Here is a 17403-nt window from a genome sequence, read left to right on the forward strand (position 1 = left end):
CCTGTCTATGTGTGTGCATATACACTTACTGGTCACTGATTACTACTCATCAGTACTTGTATTGAACGATAGAGGATTCAGGCTAAAAAGTGCTTTGTTTTTAAATTTTCTTCCCCTTTTTTTATAGCATACTTTGCTAAGAAAGGGGGCACCTCAGATATTTTGCTATGTGGTCCTGGTGCTGGGTAAGTGCACTTAAGAATATTTCTTCTTTGGAAGTTTTCTCTGCCTCAGTGCTTCTGTATTCACTCAGCCTTATGAGACAAAAGCAGAAATTCCAGGCTTTCCTTGAATGCAGAAACAGGAACACAGACAACAAAATACAGTAAACAGTCAGATAATTTAATACTTGTAGAGAATGAAGCATGAACCTGCAGTTGGCTTATTCAGGTCTAAATTCCTTTGAGGCCTTCCAGAAATGCTGTCTTTCTCTTCCCCACAGATGTACAAGAGAACTGAAAACATGAAGGATCTCAGATATAGCACAGGACAGGCACACTCCTCTCTGTAAAGGCTTATGAGTGTTAAACTGGGAAAACAAAACATGGATTTTGGAGGGCAGGTTTGGGCAAGGAGGGAGGTGCGGCTGCTTTGCACTGAGGGGCAGGGGCTGAGGACTGGTGATGAGGGAGTTGTCCTGGGTTGGTGGTCTACTCCAGCCTGGCTTCTTCCTTTGTTGGTGGGTTGTGGGTGCTGCTTTTTCCATCCCACTTTCCAGCCAATACTACCTGGAGTAGAAAATTGGCTTGCAATCTGAATAATAATCAGAACTCTCACATAAGGTGAAGTTTTGCTTGAAATCTGCACAGTTAAAAGAGCTCCACTTTTTATTATTACTTCTAGGACCTGTCCTCCAGACTATATATGCCGGAAAACTGGGCCAAATCCTGATTACGGTTTCACTAGTTTTGATACGTTTGGCTGGGCTTTTCTTTCCTTATTCCGCCTGATGACCCAGGACTACTGGGAGCGTCTGTACCAGCAGGTACCAGCTTTGTACATAGTTCAGAACCAGTCTTCCAGGGAGAGCAATAGCTGAAGCAGAAAATGTGTAGAGAGGACAAGAAACCTCAAATAAAAGCAGTAGCTGCAAGTCATTGAGCCCAGATCCTCCCTTCTCCCTTCCAGCAAGCTGTGACCCCGTGGAAAGGGATGCTGAAGTGCTTCCCAGCAATAGCCCTATTACCCTGCTGGATTAGGGACTTAAAAAAGAGTACTAAAAGGGTCCTGTATTGTCTTTCAAAAATACAAGAATATCTCCTCCATCATCCTCATGGGGTGTACTATCAGTGATTCATGGGCAACGGTACAGGAAGAGGGGGAAGAAGGGCCAAGGAAGATGTATTTCCATTTAAGCTTCCTAAAAGATTGTGTCTAGGAAGCTGAGTGCTTCTAAAGATTTCAGAGACACATTGAAAGCCTATTTGGTATTTTTAATGGTAATTTTTATCTCTGGGGTGTGTTGCTTACAGACCCTCAGAGCTTCTGGGAAGGTGTATATACTCTTCTTCATGCTGGTCATCTTTCTGGGCTCATTTTATCTAGTCAACTTGATTCTGGCTGTAGTAACAATGGCATACGAGGATCAGAACAAGGCCACCATTGCTGAAACGGAGGCAAAGGAAAGGAAATTTCGGGAAGCCATGGAATTATTACAGAAGGAGCAGGAGGTATGTAAATTATTCCCTGGCAAGCATTAGCCTCAGTGCTCTGTTGTCAGTCACATAAGAAAAAGCATCACTCCTTGTATACAGCTGTATATAGTAGTCACTCATGGGAACAGGAGCAAGTGATAACTTATTGAAAGTAGTGTTTCCTAGAGCTACAAGAGCAATTCCTTGTTCAGCTGTGTATTTTTCCTGTGAAACAATGAATTTTGTTGTGGATAATGAGCATTAAAGGCTGCTGTTACCGCAACAAAAATAGTATTTTAAAATCTGGAAAATGTAAAATTCCATCAGCTAGAAGTTTCCAAAAGAAAATGTAGTAGTTTTAAAATTTTTCTTCTATTTTATCATTGTGGACTGCTGAGCAGACAAACATGCAGTAATTCAATTGGTCAGCTGCATTAACAACTGAGCCAAAACCTATTGTAGTTGAATGAAAAGTCTCTTGGTAACTTAAATGGCTTAGACGCTTCTGGAACAAAATACTCCTGTGTTTTGAAAATATTGTCCTGAATTCAGTATGGGAAGGAAAGTCAGCAACAGTGTGAATACAGTCCCAAGGATCCCTAATGAAAAGACAGAATTTTAATACTGTTTGAGCATTTATTTGTGGAAAAATATATATTCTACAGCATTATTTTCAAACTGAGTATTTTTATTGTAAGCAAATCTGCCACATGGAGGAATAGGAGCTATAATGTGACTATTTTGCCCCTGGCAGGCCAAATAGATGCGATCACGTAACACGCTGCAAATAGCAAATTGTTCAGTGCTCCATATGTTGGGGAAATTCTCTCCTCTTTCTTTTAGCGTTATCACATATTGGAAGATTTTTAATGAGTTTTGTGAAATGCAAATTGTTCAGAGGAAATAAAATAGAGCACAGAAGTGGTTCTTTCTGCTTATATTCAAAGTACCCAGCAAAAATATCTATGTTTTTGTTTTAATTTCAGTCATTGGCTATTAAAGGAATTGATATCCTGTCAATTAGCTCCTTTGAAGCCTCTTCTCTGTCTACCAAAGAAATCAAAGAAAGAAGCAATAGGAAAAAGAGAAACAAGTCCTTGGGGGTAGAAGATAATGAAGAACAACAATTCCCCAAGTCACAGTCCACAGACAATCAACGAAAGTTGGTAATCTATTGTCTGAATCTGAGATCCTTACAGCTTTTCCAATTTTAATACTAAAATAAATTGCTTGAAAGCACAAACCAAATCCTATTACAAACACTGATCACTCTTAAGTCTTTATTTTAACAACCTTTTGGGATAAGGAAGAATTATATGTAAAAATTCATTTGAAAAGGAAATATTATAAACAAAGGATGGAAGGAAAGTTATAATAACAATTAAAATACATTTTCTGTAACACTGAGGAATAGAAAAAAGTTAATGACTATCAGAATTTAACTTCTGTGCCATCATTCTCTATTAAAAAAATCTTGATTAAAATATAAATATAAAACTTATCACAAAAATGGCTGCTACAGCTGGTAGGATTTTATTATCTGCCTTTTAAAATCTGAGCAAAATCCTTCCTGAAAAATCTAAATTAAATAAGGGGTTTGGACTTGGTATGGTTGATAGGAAATGTTATGAAACTCTAAACATTTATGGCTTCCCCAGATTTTCTCTGTGATATTATGCCATTCTCTTTTTATTCCTTTTAGTCTTTCCTCGGCCTGGTATACGGTCCCAACGCAAATCAGGTGAAACGCAGGCTTAGCCATGGCAGCGTGTTAAATTTCCAAATACCTGCTTTAGAAGTGGATTCCAGAACGGATTTTGGTGATGAGGAGACCCGCAGTGCCGGGGAACACGAAATCCAGTGTCAGTCACTGTCGGCCACACAGATGGGAAGACGCTCCAGCGTGCAAAGTCAAATCAGCCACAGCTCTCACCCCGCCACCCCAAACTGCGTGCGGAGCAGCAAGTGGACTAACGCAGACGACTGCAATGGGGTGATTTCGGTGATGGGAGGAGGAAGCAGCAGGGTACATAGTCTAGATCCAGTGACTTCTGAAGGAGTAATGCTTCCGCCAGTGATGGAAGACCCAGGAAAGGGCGATCTGGTAAGTCAAAGATATTATTTTAAGTATACACTTCATATTATGGTTTCTCCATAAGGGGCAGGTTTTTCTTGTCTTAAGAGCTTCAGTGAAATGGCGAACAGTGATGTGAAATGAAGTATACTGATGTGGGAACTTTATAAGTTGTCAGGAGAAAGTGGTTTTTAATGCCTTGATGAGTTCCCAAAAACTAGAGTTCATTCATTGCTTCAGCATTCATGTTATAAACCCTATTTTTCTGCTACGCACAACTTGTACTAACATACTTCCGAAGGTTCCTAGTGCTGGAATTACAAGTCACCAAAGAGTCTTTTTATCTCATGCCCTGTCCAGGGGGGTAATTTTGAGCAGTACTTGTAATTTCCTTCTCCTTCACAGCACCTTTAGCATCATGCAGAAGCTTTGTCTGTAAGTTCTCCAAGTGGGTTGAGATGCTTTTCTACCAGTTTATCCCTCCTATGTCTCTCATTTTCCGTTAGTCTCTGGAATATTTCCTAGGCCTATTTCCCCTCATACGCTTATTTCCAAGGTTTGTGCTTGCCCTGTTGCTATTACACGCTTGCAGGATCCATTTACCGCAGCGTTATTACTGAAGAGTAGGACCTTCATTCTCAACATCTATTACATCTTGTAAAAAGGTACATTTATTTGGCTGTGTGTCATTGTTCCTATTAAGTTTCATAGTTACCCATCATCACATCCTACTTCATTTTATTCCTGTGGTATCTCCCTAATCATGTTTACTCCTTTAAGCAGCCAGCTGTAAATGATGAGAGCAGCACGATGCATTTGCCTTCTCATCTGTCAGTGGAGTACTTTAACGAGGCACTTCAGAGACAAAGGGCAGCAAGTGCAGTCAGCATAATTACCAGTGTCTTGGAGGGTAAGTGGTTCCTCATTATGCTTATTTCAATCCTCAGGTAATGCTAGCATGAAAGACCAAAATGTCAATACATTTCTTAAAGGTTAACAGAGATTTGTAGGTGTGTAGTTAGGAATTTCGTCGTTAATTTGGCTCTTTTTTTTTAAAAAAAAGGCATTATCACACAGTCTTTATGTACTGGAACACGTCCTTTGTCTATTGTAAGATCTTGTTTTGTAGGACAGACAGTGAGAGTGATTGGAGTGAGGGTGGGTGGAAGGAGTTTCTCTAGCATCTGAGGTGTAGGACTGGGGCACTGTCTTCTCCTGACCCTGTGATTGGTGATGTGTCACTGGCAGAGACACAGACATGCAAAATCTAACAATAAGATTATGCAAGCAACATCAGTTGTGGCAATTTCTGGGTTTTGAATACTTAACCTCGCTATTTTATTCCTTTAACTTACCTTTCCATGTGAATTTTTGAGGGGGTTTATTGCTGGCTGTTATTATGCTGACTAATAGTTTTGTTGCAATTTCTGAAAAATTTCGGCCCAAATTATTTAGTTGTTTTCTGGACCAGGAGACCAGGATGAGGAAGACTTTTTTTTAATATTTTTTTTTTCATCGGCTCATCTGATCTTTGAAAAATTTTCAGGTCCCTGAAAACCAGGTTACTAATGATTCCTACTATGCTTTTATTTAACTTTAAGCTCCAGTTTGTCAATGATGCAAATTCAGGACTTCAGCAGGGTCAAAAGTATTTTGGAGGATTCATTAATATTGATGGTGAAGAAAGAAAGGCTATGAGATTTATATTTGACCAACAGGATGTAAATGACAAAGCCAGAACAGCTTCTATCCCACGTTTACCTACTGAAAATGGAGAGGTGTGGCAACTTGCATCTGCTGGGAAATGGTAGGCATGGCCTCTCCAGTAGAAGTGGCCCAAGGCCAAAGTTCAGGCTCTGTGGTTTGGATTTGCCTCAACTACCATCAGAATGCCTGTGGCTGCCCTTGACTCTCTAGACTCCCTTGAGAGTCAAAGGAGACAAAGAGATGTTGGGTGTAATACGGCCAATGTCCTAGACATCTACGTAAGGATAAGGTGAAAGTGCCCTAGCTGCTGTGTTGACTACCAAGAGCTTCTAGTGTGAGAGGCTGCGGTGTGGCCTCTGCATCATAAACATCTGTATTTAGGCAAAGGATTGTAGTACAAGTCTGGGTCTAAGACAAATGAAACCTGATACAAAGGTTTTTGAAGGAAGTTCACCTGAATGAATTTTGAATCCAATTTTCTCTGAATTTTATCTTCATGTTTATTAGCTGATGTAGGGACACGAATGGTAGAAAGTGCAGGGAAGCTTTGGGGCTTTGTGTGAGATGTGAGGTTTCCTTTTTCTTCTCTGGTCTTTTGAACACTTGAAGTTGTTATTTCACCATCTTGCTCAGTGATAACTATTTAATTATAGTGGGGTTTTCTTCTGCATTTAGAACTTGAAGAATCTCAGCGGAGATGCCCGCCGTGCCTCAATGATTTTGCTTTGAAGTATCTAATTTGGGACTGTTGTCCGCTTTGGTTGAGAATCAAGAAAAAAGTGGCGGCTTTCATAAAGGATCCTTTTATTGATCTCACCATCACTGTTTGCATTGTGATGAACACTTTGTTCATGGCACTGGAGCACAATAATATGTCAGATAATTTTAAATTGATGCTTAACGTAGGCAACTTGGTAAGCAAATTCTCAGCTATGTGACATTTTATACCAAGGATTGATTGATGGGTGTTTTCACTTGAGACATAAAGAGTAACTGTAAAAGTTAAAGATTAGCAAACTCTGCATTTCTAAACTCTAAATTTCTAATATAGACAATTCCTAGATTTTAGTGATACATTTCTAACACACTCCTGAGAAGGAAGAAAACAATCCTTCCATTTTAATTGAAAGTGCATTACAAGTTCATAAAAATGGGTTTTGTTGACCTGTCCATGAATGTTATTTGTGGGAACGTGATCTAAAGGTAAGATAAATTCATGGCTACTTTTAGGCTGATGCTACTGTTTCTTTGTCACAGGTTTTTACAGGAATCTTCACTGCAGAAATGATCTTAAAAATCATTGCTCTAGATCCCTATTATTACTTTCAGCAGCACTGGAATATTTTTGACAGTATAATTGTCACATTGAGTTTAATTGAGCTGAGTTTACCCAAACACAAAGGCAAGAAAGAAAGGCGAAAAGGAGGAACCCTGTCAGTTTTACGATCCTTCAGACTGGTAATGCCTCACATCTACTCAGTTGTGTAAAACATTATGTTGTGAATATAATAGAGAATACTTCTGTTATCTGCAGTTAGGATGCAGGAAATGATTTTTTTTTTTTTAATTTTTTTTTTCCTCCTCTTGGCACTAGGAATAAGAAACACACTCTTAAACTCCTTCTGATGTTGGAGTCAGAGTTTAATGACATATATATTTCTTTTGAATATACTAAGAAATATTCAGAGGAAAAAATATTCCAGAGCAGACATATTATAAAACTGTTGTCAAAAATTAAAATCTAGCACAGGAAACTTAGGAAAAAGGTGTCAGAATACAAATACAGAAAAAATAATACTTAAAAATAGACATGAAATGATGTTGAGGTATGCATATCATATACTGTGGAGTGATTGAGGCTGCTTTACCAAAACATAGACTCCTTTTATAGTAATATAGCAGCCGGTCTCCCAACTTTGGTCCTTTGTATTGCATGTAAGTCAGGCGCCATAATCTACATCAAGTGCATTGTATGGGAACCTCCCGGTGTGGGCCACTTACCAGGGACTCAAGTTAGCCCGGTCCTTCACGAGGTGATTAGTTTATGTTTGCAATGTTGCCCAGTTTTTAAAAAAACCAAACAAACAAAATAAACCCAAAAAACCCCAACCTGTAAATACTTTTTTAAAGGTATTAGTGTCACTGTGCCACAAATATTACATTGCTGGAGTAGTTCAGAATATCTGTAAAATGTTTTTTGCAGGATTTGAACGGTGCAAAGATGGGTTATCTCTACTCATGTCTAACACTATGTTTCATGTTTCTACACAGCTGAGGGTCTTCAAACTGGCAAAGTCCTGGCCAACTTTAAACACTCTAATTAAAATAATTGGTAACTCCCTGGGCGCACTGAGTAATCTGACCCTCGTCCTGGCAATCATCGTTTTCATTTTTGCTATAGTTGGGGTGCAACTTTTTGGGAGAAGCTACGTGGAGAACAGCCATAAAATAACCAAAAATGGCAAGCCACGCTGGCACATGATGGACTTTTTCCACTCGTTCCTCGTCATTTTCCGAATTCTGTGTGGAGAATGGATTGAGACCATGTGGGACTGCATGGTGGTCGCTGAACAACCACTGTGCCTTCTTGTCTTTCTGCTGGTCATGGTGATAGGAAATTTAGTGGTGAGTTTTCCAATATTTTCTTCTCTTTATCCTGTGAATGGTAGAATCTACTTAATTGCCATTTTGTCAATGAAAGGCAGTTTCCCTAAACACAGGTGGAAGAGTTACCTGTGTGTGTTACAGTCTGCAAAAGCCTCTTTTGCCTTTCACCTTTGAGCTGCTGTCCATATTTTCACATTTCGTGTGCTTTGCACACAGCATGACTTGACCTTTTCATGTGGCAATGTGACAAGGAATATCTTTGCAGTAAATACAATACAGGCAACTATGTTTCTTCACGTCTTGGGATTTGGAAGTAAATAACCAGTAAGGCTTATTGCTTACCTGCTTAAATTAATGGAGCTGAGTGCTTAAGTCCCTCTCTAAATCAATTTTTAATTTTTTTTTAATTTTTTAAGATCTCATGCAAGTATTGAATTCTTTATCAGCAAATGACAGAATCTACACTCTTATCACTGAAATCAGGATTTTCTTTAATCATGTCTAAGTATGTTTATATGCAAGAGCTAGATCCTGCTATGGCATACCCTACACATCCTTGCACACCCGTGCTGGGGCATAAGGGGAAGGCTGCCTTGACGGTCCTGTTCCATCATTTCTACCCAAATCACAAAAATCTTTTTTTACTAGCTTTGTTTCTCATGTCATTCTTATTATCACTCATATACCAGTCTTCCCTTAATTCTTTTCAGCGGTTTCTTAAATTAAGTTTAGGCAGTCCTTTATTGGAAATATCTGTTCTGTGGCTGAATCCCAAATCCCTGGGTTTAAAGTCCTGCCTGTTCTACACCACAATGATTGAGTTCAGTGAGGAAATGCTGTGAGTGATATTCATATCACATAATGTTAAGTGTCAAACAATTAAGTGCTTAGCCTACGCTCCTTGTTTAGGCTTTCTTATCATCAAAGGAAACAGAGAGGTATCCGAGAGGGAGATTTATTCCAACCTAAGGTCAGTAACTAAGACAGATGGGATGAATTGGTCTCTGGAGGCTTAATGTTCTCCACTAACTGTGGTCCCTGGATGACTCAGGGGTGCTATCTGCCCAGTTCTGACACAGTAAAAATCAAGATACATGGATCCCTTCCCAGACTGAAACATTAGGAAAAAAATTCAATTCTCCCATTCCCTTAAAAAAGTGGGGTTTATAAATTCTTCTATTTAAGCATACTCAAAAGCAGGGAGGAAACCTCACTTCGAGCTTCTCTTGATTTTGATTTTTGTGACAGTGTTGCAGATTTGATGGAATTGCTGGGCCTGAATCTGATTCTCACAGGACTTTGGACGTAGCACCACAGAAGCCTGATTTAATTCTAGTTTGAAAAAGGAAGAGACATTATTAAACTGACAAGCCATAACCGTAGCCTTTGTTACTACTATAACCTTTGAAAAGTTGTTTTGGCCAAATAAGGCATTTGGCATGCACAGATCTGTTTTAGCTACTATTTTAAATACCTTTTAGGGGCAAGAGGGTCATGGGAACACAGAGCTTTCTGAGAGAGAAGTTTACTCCATCATCCATAATGTGATCAGTCATAGTCATCATTATTACCTTGTTTTGGTTTGCTCAGTAAGACTGAACTTTGATAGTATCTGTGTTCTTCAAAGTTAGAATTCAGATTTCTGAAAGCTACTCTCCTGACTTTTAATTTTATTATTATTTCAATGACCTTCAGGTTCTCAACCTTTTCATTGCACTACTGCTGAATTCCTTCAGTACCGACTGTCTTCAGACAGCAGAGGATGACGGAGAGCTGAACAATCTTCGGATTGCCTTTGCTCGGATTCACAAGGGATTTCACTTTGTGAAGAGTGTTACATGGGATATCTGTTGTGGAAAGCTCAGGCATATAAAGAAAGCACACAGGAAGAAAATTAAATTGACTGCACAGAACCCACTTGGGTTCAAGTGTGAAGAAATAAAAAATTGTAAAGAGAATTACAATAATGAATGGGCTGAGAAAAATGGGGACAAATGCTCAGGTCTTGAAGATTTTATTACCAACCCCAATGTATTTGTTTGTGTCCCTATTGCTGAGGCAGAGAATACAAGTGAGGGTTTTGAAGATGATGATAAGCTGAGTACATTTACAGACATAGAATACAGCAAACAGGTAATAAATCCTTCATTTGTGTTGGAACAGTGGAATCATATATATATTGAGGGATGCATGTATGGTAGAAGACTGTCTCTAGCAGAACAGGGTGGCATACGTTGATTCATTTCCAGAGAGTTATCAAATTTTGAACTAGAACCAAAAGTACGAATGTTTAGAGCAAGGGTAAATTAACACTTGGAGCCTTTTAAAAATCAAGATTCTTTCATGATCTTAAAAGAAAGACCATAAGTTGTTGGCTTTGCTGTAGGGATTCCAGCTGACGTTGTGGTACACACGGGTAGTTACATAGCCCGTAGATTGTCCATAGAAAATTGTGGCAGCCCTTTGTGAACTTGGACTTTATTATGTAAAAAATTACGTAAATATTGCCAACTATTTTGACATTATTTACATGAGAGAGGAAAAAAAGTATGTTCTGCCTAAAGAACATTATCGTGGACTCAGAATATGAATTTATAGCTCTGGTCCATTCTTTGTATTTGTCCTTGCTGTGTGTAGTATATAGTAATTATTAGGACAATGTAGGGGTAGCTCTATTAAGGTCATGTTTCTTATATGATAGTATATATTATCCTATTCCACTGTTTTCTCTGAATGTTTCAGTTCTGTTTTAACCAGAGAAGACTGCCATTCTGGTCTCAAGATTTCCCACCTTAAGTTTCCATCTCAATCCCTATGCAAAAATTCTCACTTACCTTTTGGCTAATTCACTGAAATACTAATTCTTTAGTTTGCTGCATGTCCATTGGCTAAAATTTCCCTTTCTCTATCCTTAGGTAAAATCAGAGACTCAAAATGATCATATCTTATGACTTTGCTCTGGAGAGCCCCACTTAAAATGAAACGCATATCTTTCTTTCCCTTCCAATTTGTCCACCCCCTGAAAAGGGGAAAGAAACCCCCTCTAATGTGCAGATTATTTTCAGGATGAAAATCACCTGAGGCAAAGGGGAGAAAGAGGGAAAAATTCAGGCAGCTGGAGTAAAGGATCGGTATTTTCCTCTGAAGAATTCAGTGCGCTTTACCTAGGAAAGGATAGGAAGGTTGAACCGTCATCACCAGAACAAAAAGAGGTAACAATTTTTTTTTTCTATGGCATTGACTTTCCGATACTGGTCAAGCACAGGTACGTTTCTGTTCAAGGATTTGCTGGAGTGGAGTTTACCGGCAGCAGCAGCTCTGAGCTCGCAGTAGCTGCTCTGGCTGGTTAATGACGGAGCTGGAATTCTGTAAATGAAATCGAAGCTGTGCTGGCTTTCTAGGTATTGATTTTTAAGAAAAATGTCTGTATAGGAAAGAGAGTGTTTAGAAATGGAAAAACTACAAAATAATTTGATTCAAATAAATAATTTACAAAATTCTCTCTGCTACTTTCCATTTATTGAAATCTGAGTCCACAAGAAAAGGAGAGGAAGAAAAAAAAGAAAAGGCATTAAAAGAGAGATATGCTTCCAAGTAGGAAATTCCAGCATGTCTGCCTGTGTCCTAAGTATTCGGTTTCAAGAAACGTAATACTTTAAATGAGTTCCTCACCATGACATTAAAGATTGCAGTTATTAATTAAAAATATTTTTAGAATAATTTTGAATAAATGATATATTAAAAAAGTAACAAAGCACTGCACAAACATAAAAGAACAAAAACATAGAGTAAGTAATTTGTAATAAACTGCTGACTCATCGTATGTTTTATATGGTGTGATGGGATAGCGAAAAGCTTTGTAACTGGAGAATATATGATACGATTCCAATTTCTACTTCCTAAATACTGTCATGGGTGTTTCAGTTCCTGATACAATACCAGATAAATATATCTGGTTCTCCTGTCTGAATGCATTTTCCTATGATTTCATGGTTTTAACCCAAGTAGTTTATTTTGCTTTGAGGACTACATATACTGATAAGCAATTTAAAAGCTCTTCAATTTACCAGCTTATTAGGCAGTTAAATCTGGTTCGTGTAGATAGATATTGTAATTACATAGCTTTGGCCCCTATTTGAACGCATCTATTGGTACTTCTAAACTCACATACTCTTAAAATCACAAAGTTTGTTCCATCACCAACACCACTTGAAATATTAGTACATAGCCAAGTTTTAATTTTGAATGTTATTTGTTCATGGATGAACTTACTCATTTGGAGAATGTAGAAAGAATCAATACCTGATCTTATTTCGCTCGGTAGTTTGGCAGTGTCAGCTCTTCTGAAGGCAGCACAGTGGATCTGACAAATCCTGAAGATCTTTTGAGGCAAATTCCAGAGTTTGCTGAAGACTTCAAGACTCCAGAAAAATGTTTTCCAGAAGGTAAGGCTTTCATAGTTTCACTGCTGGGAAGTGAGAAGAGTCAAGGCCAGACTTGTTTCTCTAGTGATGCTGAGCCAATAGGATGAGATTATTTTCAGTTAATTTTAGTTATCTGGAAATCAGATAAATAGTCCAAATCATTGCCTCTGTCTAGTCAAAAGAGAGATCATGGCACCTGAAAAATAAACCCCCTTACCTTTAAAGCCAATTGCTTCTAACGGGGACCTGGGCAATGGCATAGAACCCAACCCCAAAAAATGAGATTATTATAGTGAAGTGAGATGAATTTCACTCTGTTGGACAGCATCCAAGTCACTTTTGGGGATTAACATAAGAGAAGTGTATGGGATCAGATCTCGCCTGACAACGGCCACTGGAACAAGGCACTTGGCACATCCGATTTGTTAATACTTTGCAACAGTGTAAATGTTTATGCCTTGAATAGCATTTAAAGAACAATCTCTTAACAAATAAAGGAGTGAAATAAACAGAGAGAAACTGCTAGGATGAAGCTGAATTTCTATCGGGTGATAATCTGGGAATCCCTTCTCAACTCATCGGACAACATCTAGCTTTACAAGTAGTTACGGGATGCGTTGAGTACTTTTATGAATACTTCCTACCCAAACATGTGTAACAACATGTGGTTTTCATAAGATGCAAAGAAATAGCTCTTGAGATTTTTCTCAAGTAACTGTCACTACTGACAGCTGGGGTAATCACTGCACTCTCAGTATTAGTTGTGAGAGAACAAACTACATCAAATGAGTTTATAGGCTTGTTCCTTCCAAGTGTGTTATGTTACATGAATTATAACTGTGGCAAAATTATTCCTGGTGCTCCAATTTGCTCTTTGCTTACGCAGTCAGCCTGGCTGACCACCACCATTTCTACCCATTCCCCGAGTTTTCTTTGATTCAGTTGTTTTCTGCCAATTCAAACTTCCCTGTATTGCAAAATGAACAGGAGGGACTTCTCCAGCCTTGCATAGGTGGAGCCGAGCAGCAGGTCCCACAGCTCTCAGCTTGCCTTCCTCCTCCGCTCCCAAAGCCAGATCCTTTCTCTCATCACTGCCTTCCCATTCAAGCACCTCTTCCTGGATATTTTATCTGATGAGAACATGGATAAATCACATCTGGCTATAATTACTCCCATCCCCTCCTTGCCTTGTTCTGCTAAGCTGGCCTTTTTTTTTTTTTTTCCTGTGCCCTTTTTGGGTCAATGAAATTTCTAATGCAGTTTTAGGACTGAATCAATAACAGTGAAGCATGAAGAAATTATTTGAAGCTAGAGAGGTGTTGTGCCTGAATGCAAAGTATTGTCTGTGTAGTAATAAAATATATATATTTTTTTACTGTTATGTTATATATCACAAATCCTGAGAGAGATCCACTGTACCTACACTGCAGTTTGCTTTCTCCAGAATAAAACCACAATTATTACATTAATAATATATATGTCAGATTTCTGACCTACAGGTTTTTTTCAAAACTACTTTATCAATGGCATTTTTTGCCAGTACAGCCGTTAGAACAAAAGAAATAAAGAATTTTCTTTCCCTGCTCCAGAAAAGAAATGTGAAATGTCTTGGTTTGTGCTCTGTAGTCCTAGGCTGGAGTGCACCTGCTGTGGCCAAACCCTTAGAGAACTCAACTGAAGGTGCAGCAAATCTGTGCCTAAGATTTCTGAACAAAAAAGTTCCTATCTTGTGCAAGTGCCATTCCCTGCCGCATCGCAAATCCCAGATCCGCGTTACTGGGGACACTGGCATTACTGAAAGAAAGATGATCAGAATTTTTTGCATATATTATATCCCATTTTATATATATATAATATATACATGATATTATATCACATGTGTATAAGGTATCATATATATATGACACATACATACATTATTTTTTTCATGCTTAGAAATGACAGAAGCCTTCTGACTGATATTTTTTTGCTGTAATGAGAAGATGAATTAGCATAGAGCACAGAGCAAGGAAAGTGTTGGCCAAAGTGAGTTAATTCTTGGCAAAATTAATAAGTAATCAAACCCAGGATTTTGTAATGGGGTGGTCAGGAAAGGTTAGGTGGCCCTGGCGTCATTGCCTGTTATAAGAAGTAATTTGCTGAGCTTGAAAGGAGATGTCTCCTTTTATGGAGCCTATATGTCAGCTAGAATATGATACATTCTTGCAGGTTATATGATATAAAATCAGTCACTCCATACATTCAGAAGCAAATAAATAAATGAATAGACCTTGCAAAGCAGGGTATAATGCTGCAATATTGAAGGCAACTGTTTACCTGCTCTGTCTCCAAGCCTTTTCATAGAACCATAGAATTGTTTAGGTTGGAAAAGACCTTTAAGATCATCATGTTCAGCTGTTAACCTACCACTGCCAAGTCCACCACTGAACCGTGTCCCTCAGCACCACATCTACATGTCTTTACGTTCCGGGGTATCTTGTCCCTGCTTTCCAAACAGTGTGCAGAAACTGAGAAAGGCTTTTGTAACATCAAAACTCTTCCCATGGCCCTGAATTTTTGTGTGCCCAAAGAGCAGGTCACTGAAAGCATGTCCAGTGTCTCAGGAATATCTTGAAAAGTGGAAAGATGTCTAAAGGGGCTCCACCTACTTTATATGTATATAAATAGGAGTTACAAGGGAAACAAAATTAGATGTTTCCTTTTTTTTTTTTCCCCATGGCAAAACATGACAAAGAGCCAACAATGATGCAGTTCAGGTGACCATGGAGTTTCTCCTGCTGCAAGAATTTTCTTGAGCAACCCTTCACATGCATGTACATTCGTTACATACATTCATTGCTGTCTCTCACTTTCAGGTTGTGTTCGATACTTTCGTTGCTATGTGGGTAGTGCCAAAAAGTTTGGAGGAGAAACATGGTGGAATCTGAGAAAAACCTGCTACCAGATTGTTGAACACTCCTGGTTTGAATCCTTTATTATATTCATGATTCTTCTGAGCAGTGGAGCCCTGGTTAGTGTAGCACAATTTCATGTATTTATTTAGAAGCATTTTTAGCTTTAATTTGCACCCAGAGAAGTTGTTTTTAGCAGAAAACAGTGAATATCTTTGAACTCATCAGGAGAAAAAAGAAGAGGCTTCACATAGCAGTCATTTATTCACTGTGGCAATTACTGCAAATTTATTATTCATATTATTAAAGATTATGAAAGAGAGTGAACAATGCTAAAAATATATAATACTCAGAAGCTGTTTCTATTCTGGCTGTATACTGGATTTTTCTGTCTTTCTCTGGAAGTTATTTCACAGTTGTGAAATTTTTTTTAATGTCATTAAAACAAATAAATTACTCTAATACTTGGAAAAAATAGCACTTGGTTCTCTTGAAAATATATTTTTAGAAATTCATTTCAAGAAGTTTATACTTTCCTCCTAGGTTCCCAGCAGGTATGATGTGTGTGTCCACAGGAGTGTACTAGATAGAGAAAAAGAAAGAGAAGGGACAGAGAAAATTACAAGTTTATCAGCTGACATAGATTTGAGTAAAAGATGGGGTTTAGACCTGTGTAAAACACATGTTGAAAGACAAAGGGGCCTTAATGATGCTAGACTTTCATTTTATAAAACTCATCTCTGACTTTTGCCATTTATCTATACATTATGATTTCAGGCATTTGAAGACATCCATATAAATGAGAAAAAAAGCATTAAAATTATGTTGGCATTTCTTGACAAAATGTTCACTTTCATCTTTGTACTGGAGATGCTCCTGAAATGGGTGGCTTATGGCTTCAAGAAGTATTTCACCAATGCCTGGTGTTGGCTGGACTTCCTTATTGTAGACGTAAGTTAATGCATTGGGTTTCCGTGTCAAGGTTTTGGTAGCGGGGGTTTACAGGGGTGGCTTCTGTGAGAAGCTGCTAGAAGCTTCCCCTGTGTCCAATAGAGTCAATCCTAACTGGGTCCAAGACAGCCCCGCTGCTGGCCAAGGCTGAGCCCATCAGTGACGGTGGTAGCACCTCTGGGATAACAGATTTAAGAAGGGGGGGGGAACTGCGCAATTGCAGCTGGAGAGAGGAGTGAAAATATGTGAGAGAAACAGCTCCGCAGACACCCAGGTCAGTGAAGAAGGAGGGGAGGAGGTGCTCCAGGCACCAGAGCAGAGACTCCCCTGCAGCCCACGGTGAAGACCATGGTGAGGCAGGCTGTCCTCCTGCAGCCCATGGAGGTTAACGGTGGAGCAGATACCCACCTGCAGCCCATGGAGGTTACGGTGGAGCAGATATCCACCTGCAGGTGTGGAGGTTAACGGTGGAGCAGATATCCACCTGCAGCCCATGGAGGACTCCATTCCAGAGCAGGTGGATGCCCAAAGGAGGCTGTGACCCTGTGGGAAGCCCACGCTGGAGCAGGGTCCTGGCAGGATATGTGGCCCCGTGGACAGAGGAGCCCATGCTGGAGCAGGTTTGCTGGCAGGACTTGTGACCCCGTGGGGGACCCACACTGGAGCAGTCTGCTCCTAAAGGACTGCACCCCATGGAAGGGACCCATACTGGAGCAGTTCGTGAAGAACTGCAGCCTGTGGGAAGGACTCACTTGGGAGAAGTTCATGGAGGACTGTCTCTGGTGGGAGGGACCCCACGCTGGAGCAGGGGAAGAGTGTGAGGAGTCCTCCCCTGAGGAGGAAGGAGCGGCAGAGACAACGTGTGATGAACTGACCACAACCCCCATTCCCCGTCCCCCTGCACTGCTGGGGGGGAGGAGGTAGAGAACTCAGGAATGAAGTTAAGCCCAGGAAGAAGGGAGGGGTGGGGGAAGGTGTTTTAAGATTTGCTTTTATTTCTCATTATCCTACTCTGATTTGATTGGTAATAAATCAAACTAATTTCCTGAAGTCAAGTCTGTTTTGCCCGTGACAGCAATTGGTGAGTGATCTCCCTGTCCTTATCTCGACCCACA

At 39.4% G+C, this 17403-nt stretch overlaps 1 protein-coding gene across 1 annotated transcript in view; it reads left to right on the top strand.

The window, feature by feature from the left end:
• Nucleotides 1-17403, top strand: part of LOC142406468 (sodium channel protein type 5 subunit alpha-like) — a 36296-nt gene that overhangs the window by 9052 nt on the left and 9841 nt on the right. The window contains exons 7-20 of the mRNA XM_075495415.1: nt 128-185; nt 844-985; nt 1473-1670; nt 2621-2800; nt 3337-3742; nt 4496-4618; nt 6091-6329; nt 6673-6873; nt 7687-8040; nt 9718-10155; nt 11088-11234; nt 12347-12467; nt 15302-15456; nt 16115-16288. Coding sequence (XP_075351530.1) covers nt 128-185; nt 844-985; nt 1473-1670; nt 2621-2800; nt 3337-3742; nt 4496-4618; nt 6091-6329; nt 6673-6873; nt 7687-8040; nt 9718-10155; nt 11088-11234; nt 12347-12467; nt 15302-15456; nt 16115-16288 — 2936 coding nt within the window. The remainder of the gene's footprint in view (nt 1-127; nt 186-843; nt 986-1472; nt 1671-2620; nt 2801-3336; nt 3743-4495; nt 4619-6090; nt 6330-6672; nt 6874-7686; nt 8041-9717; nt 10156-11087; nt 11235-12346; nt 12468-15301; nt 15457-16114; nt 16289-17403) is intronic.

The sequence above is a fragment of the Mycteria americana genome, chromosome 2 (genome assembly GCF_035582795.1).
Source record: "Mycteria americana isolate JAX WOST 10 ecotype Jacksonville Zoo and Gardens chromosome 2, USCA_MyAme_1.0, whole genome shotgun sequence".
Lineage (NCBI taxonomy): Eukaryota > Metazoa > Chordata > Aves > Ciconiiformes > Ciconiidae > Mycteria > Mycteria americana.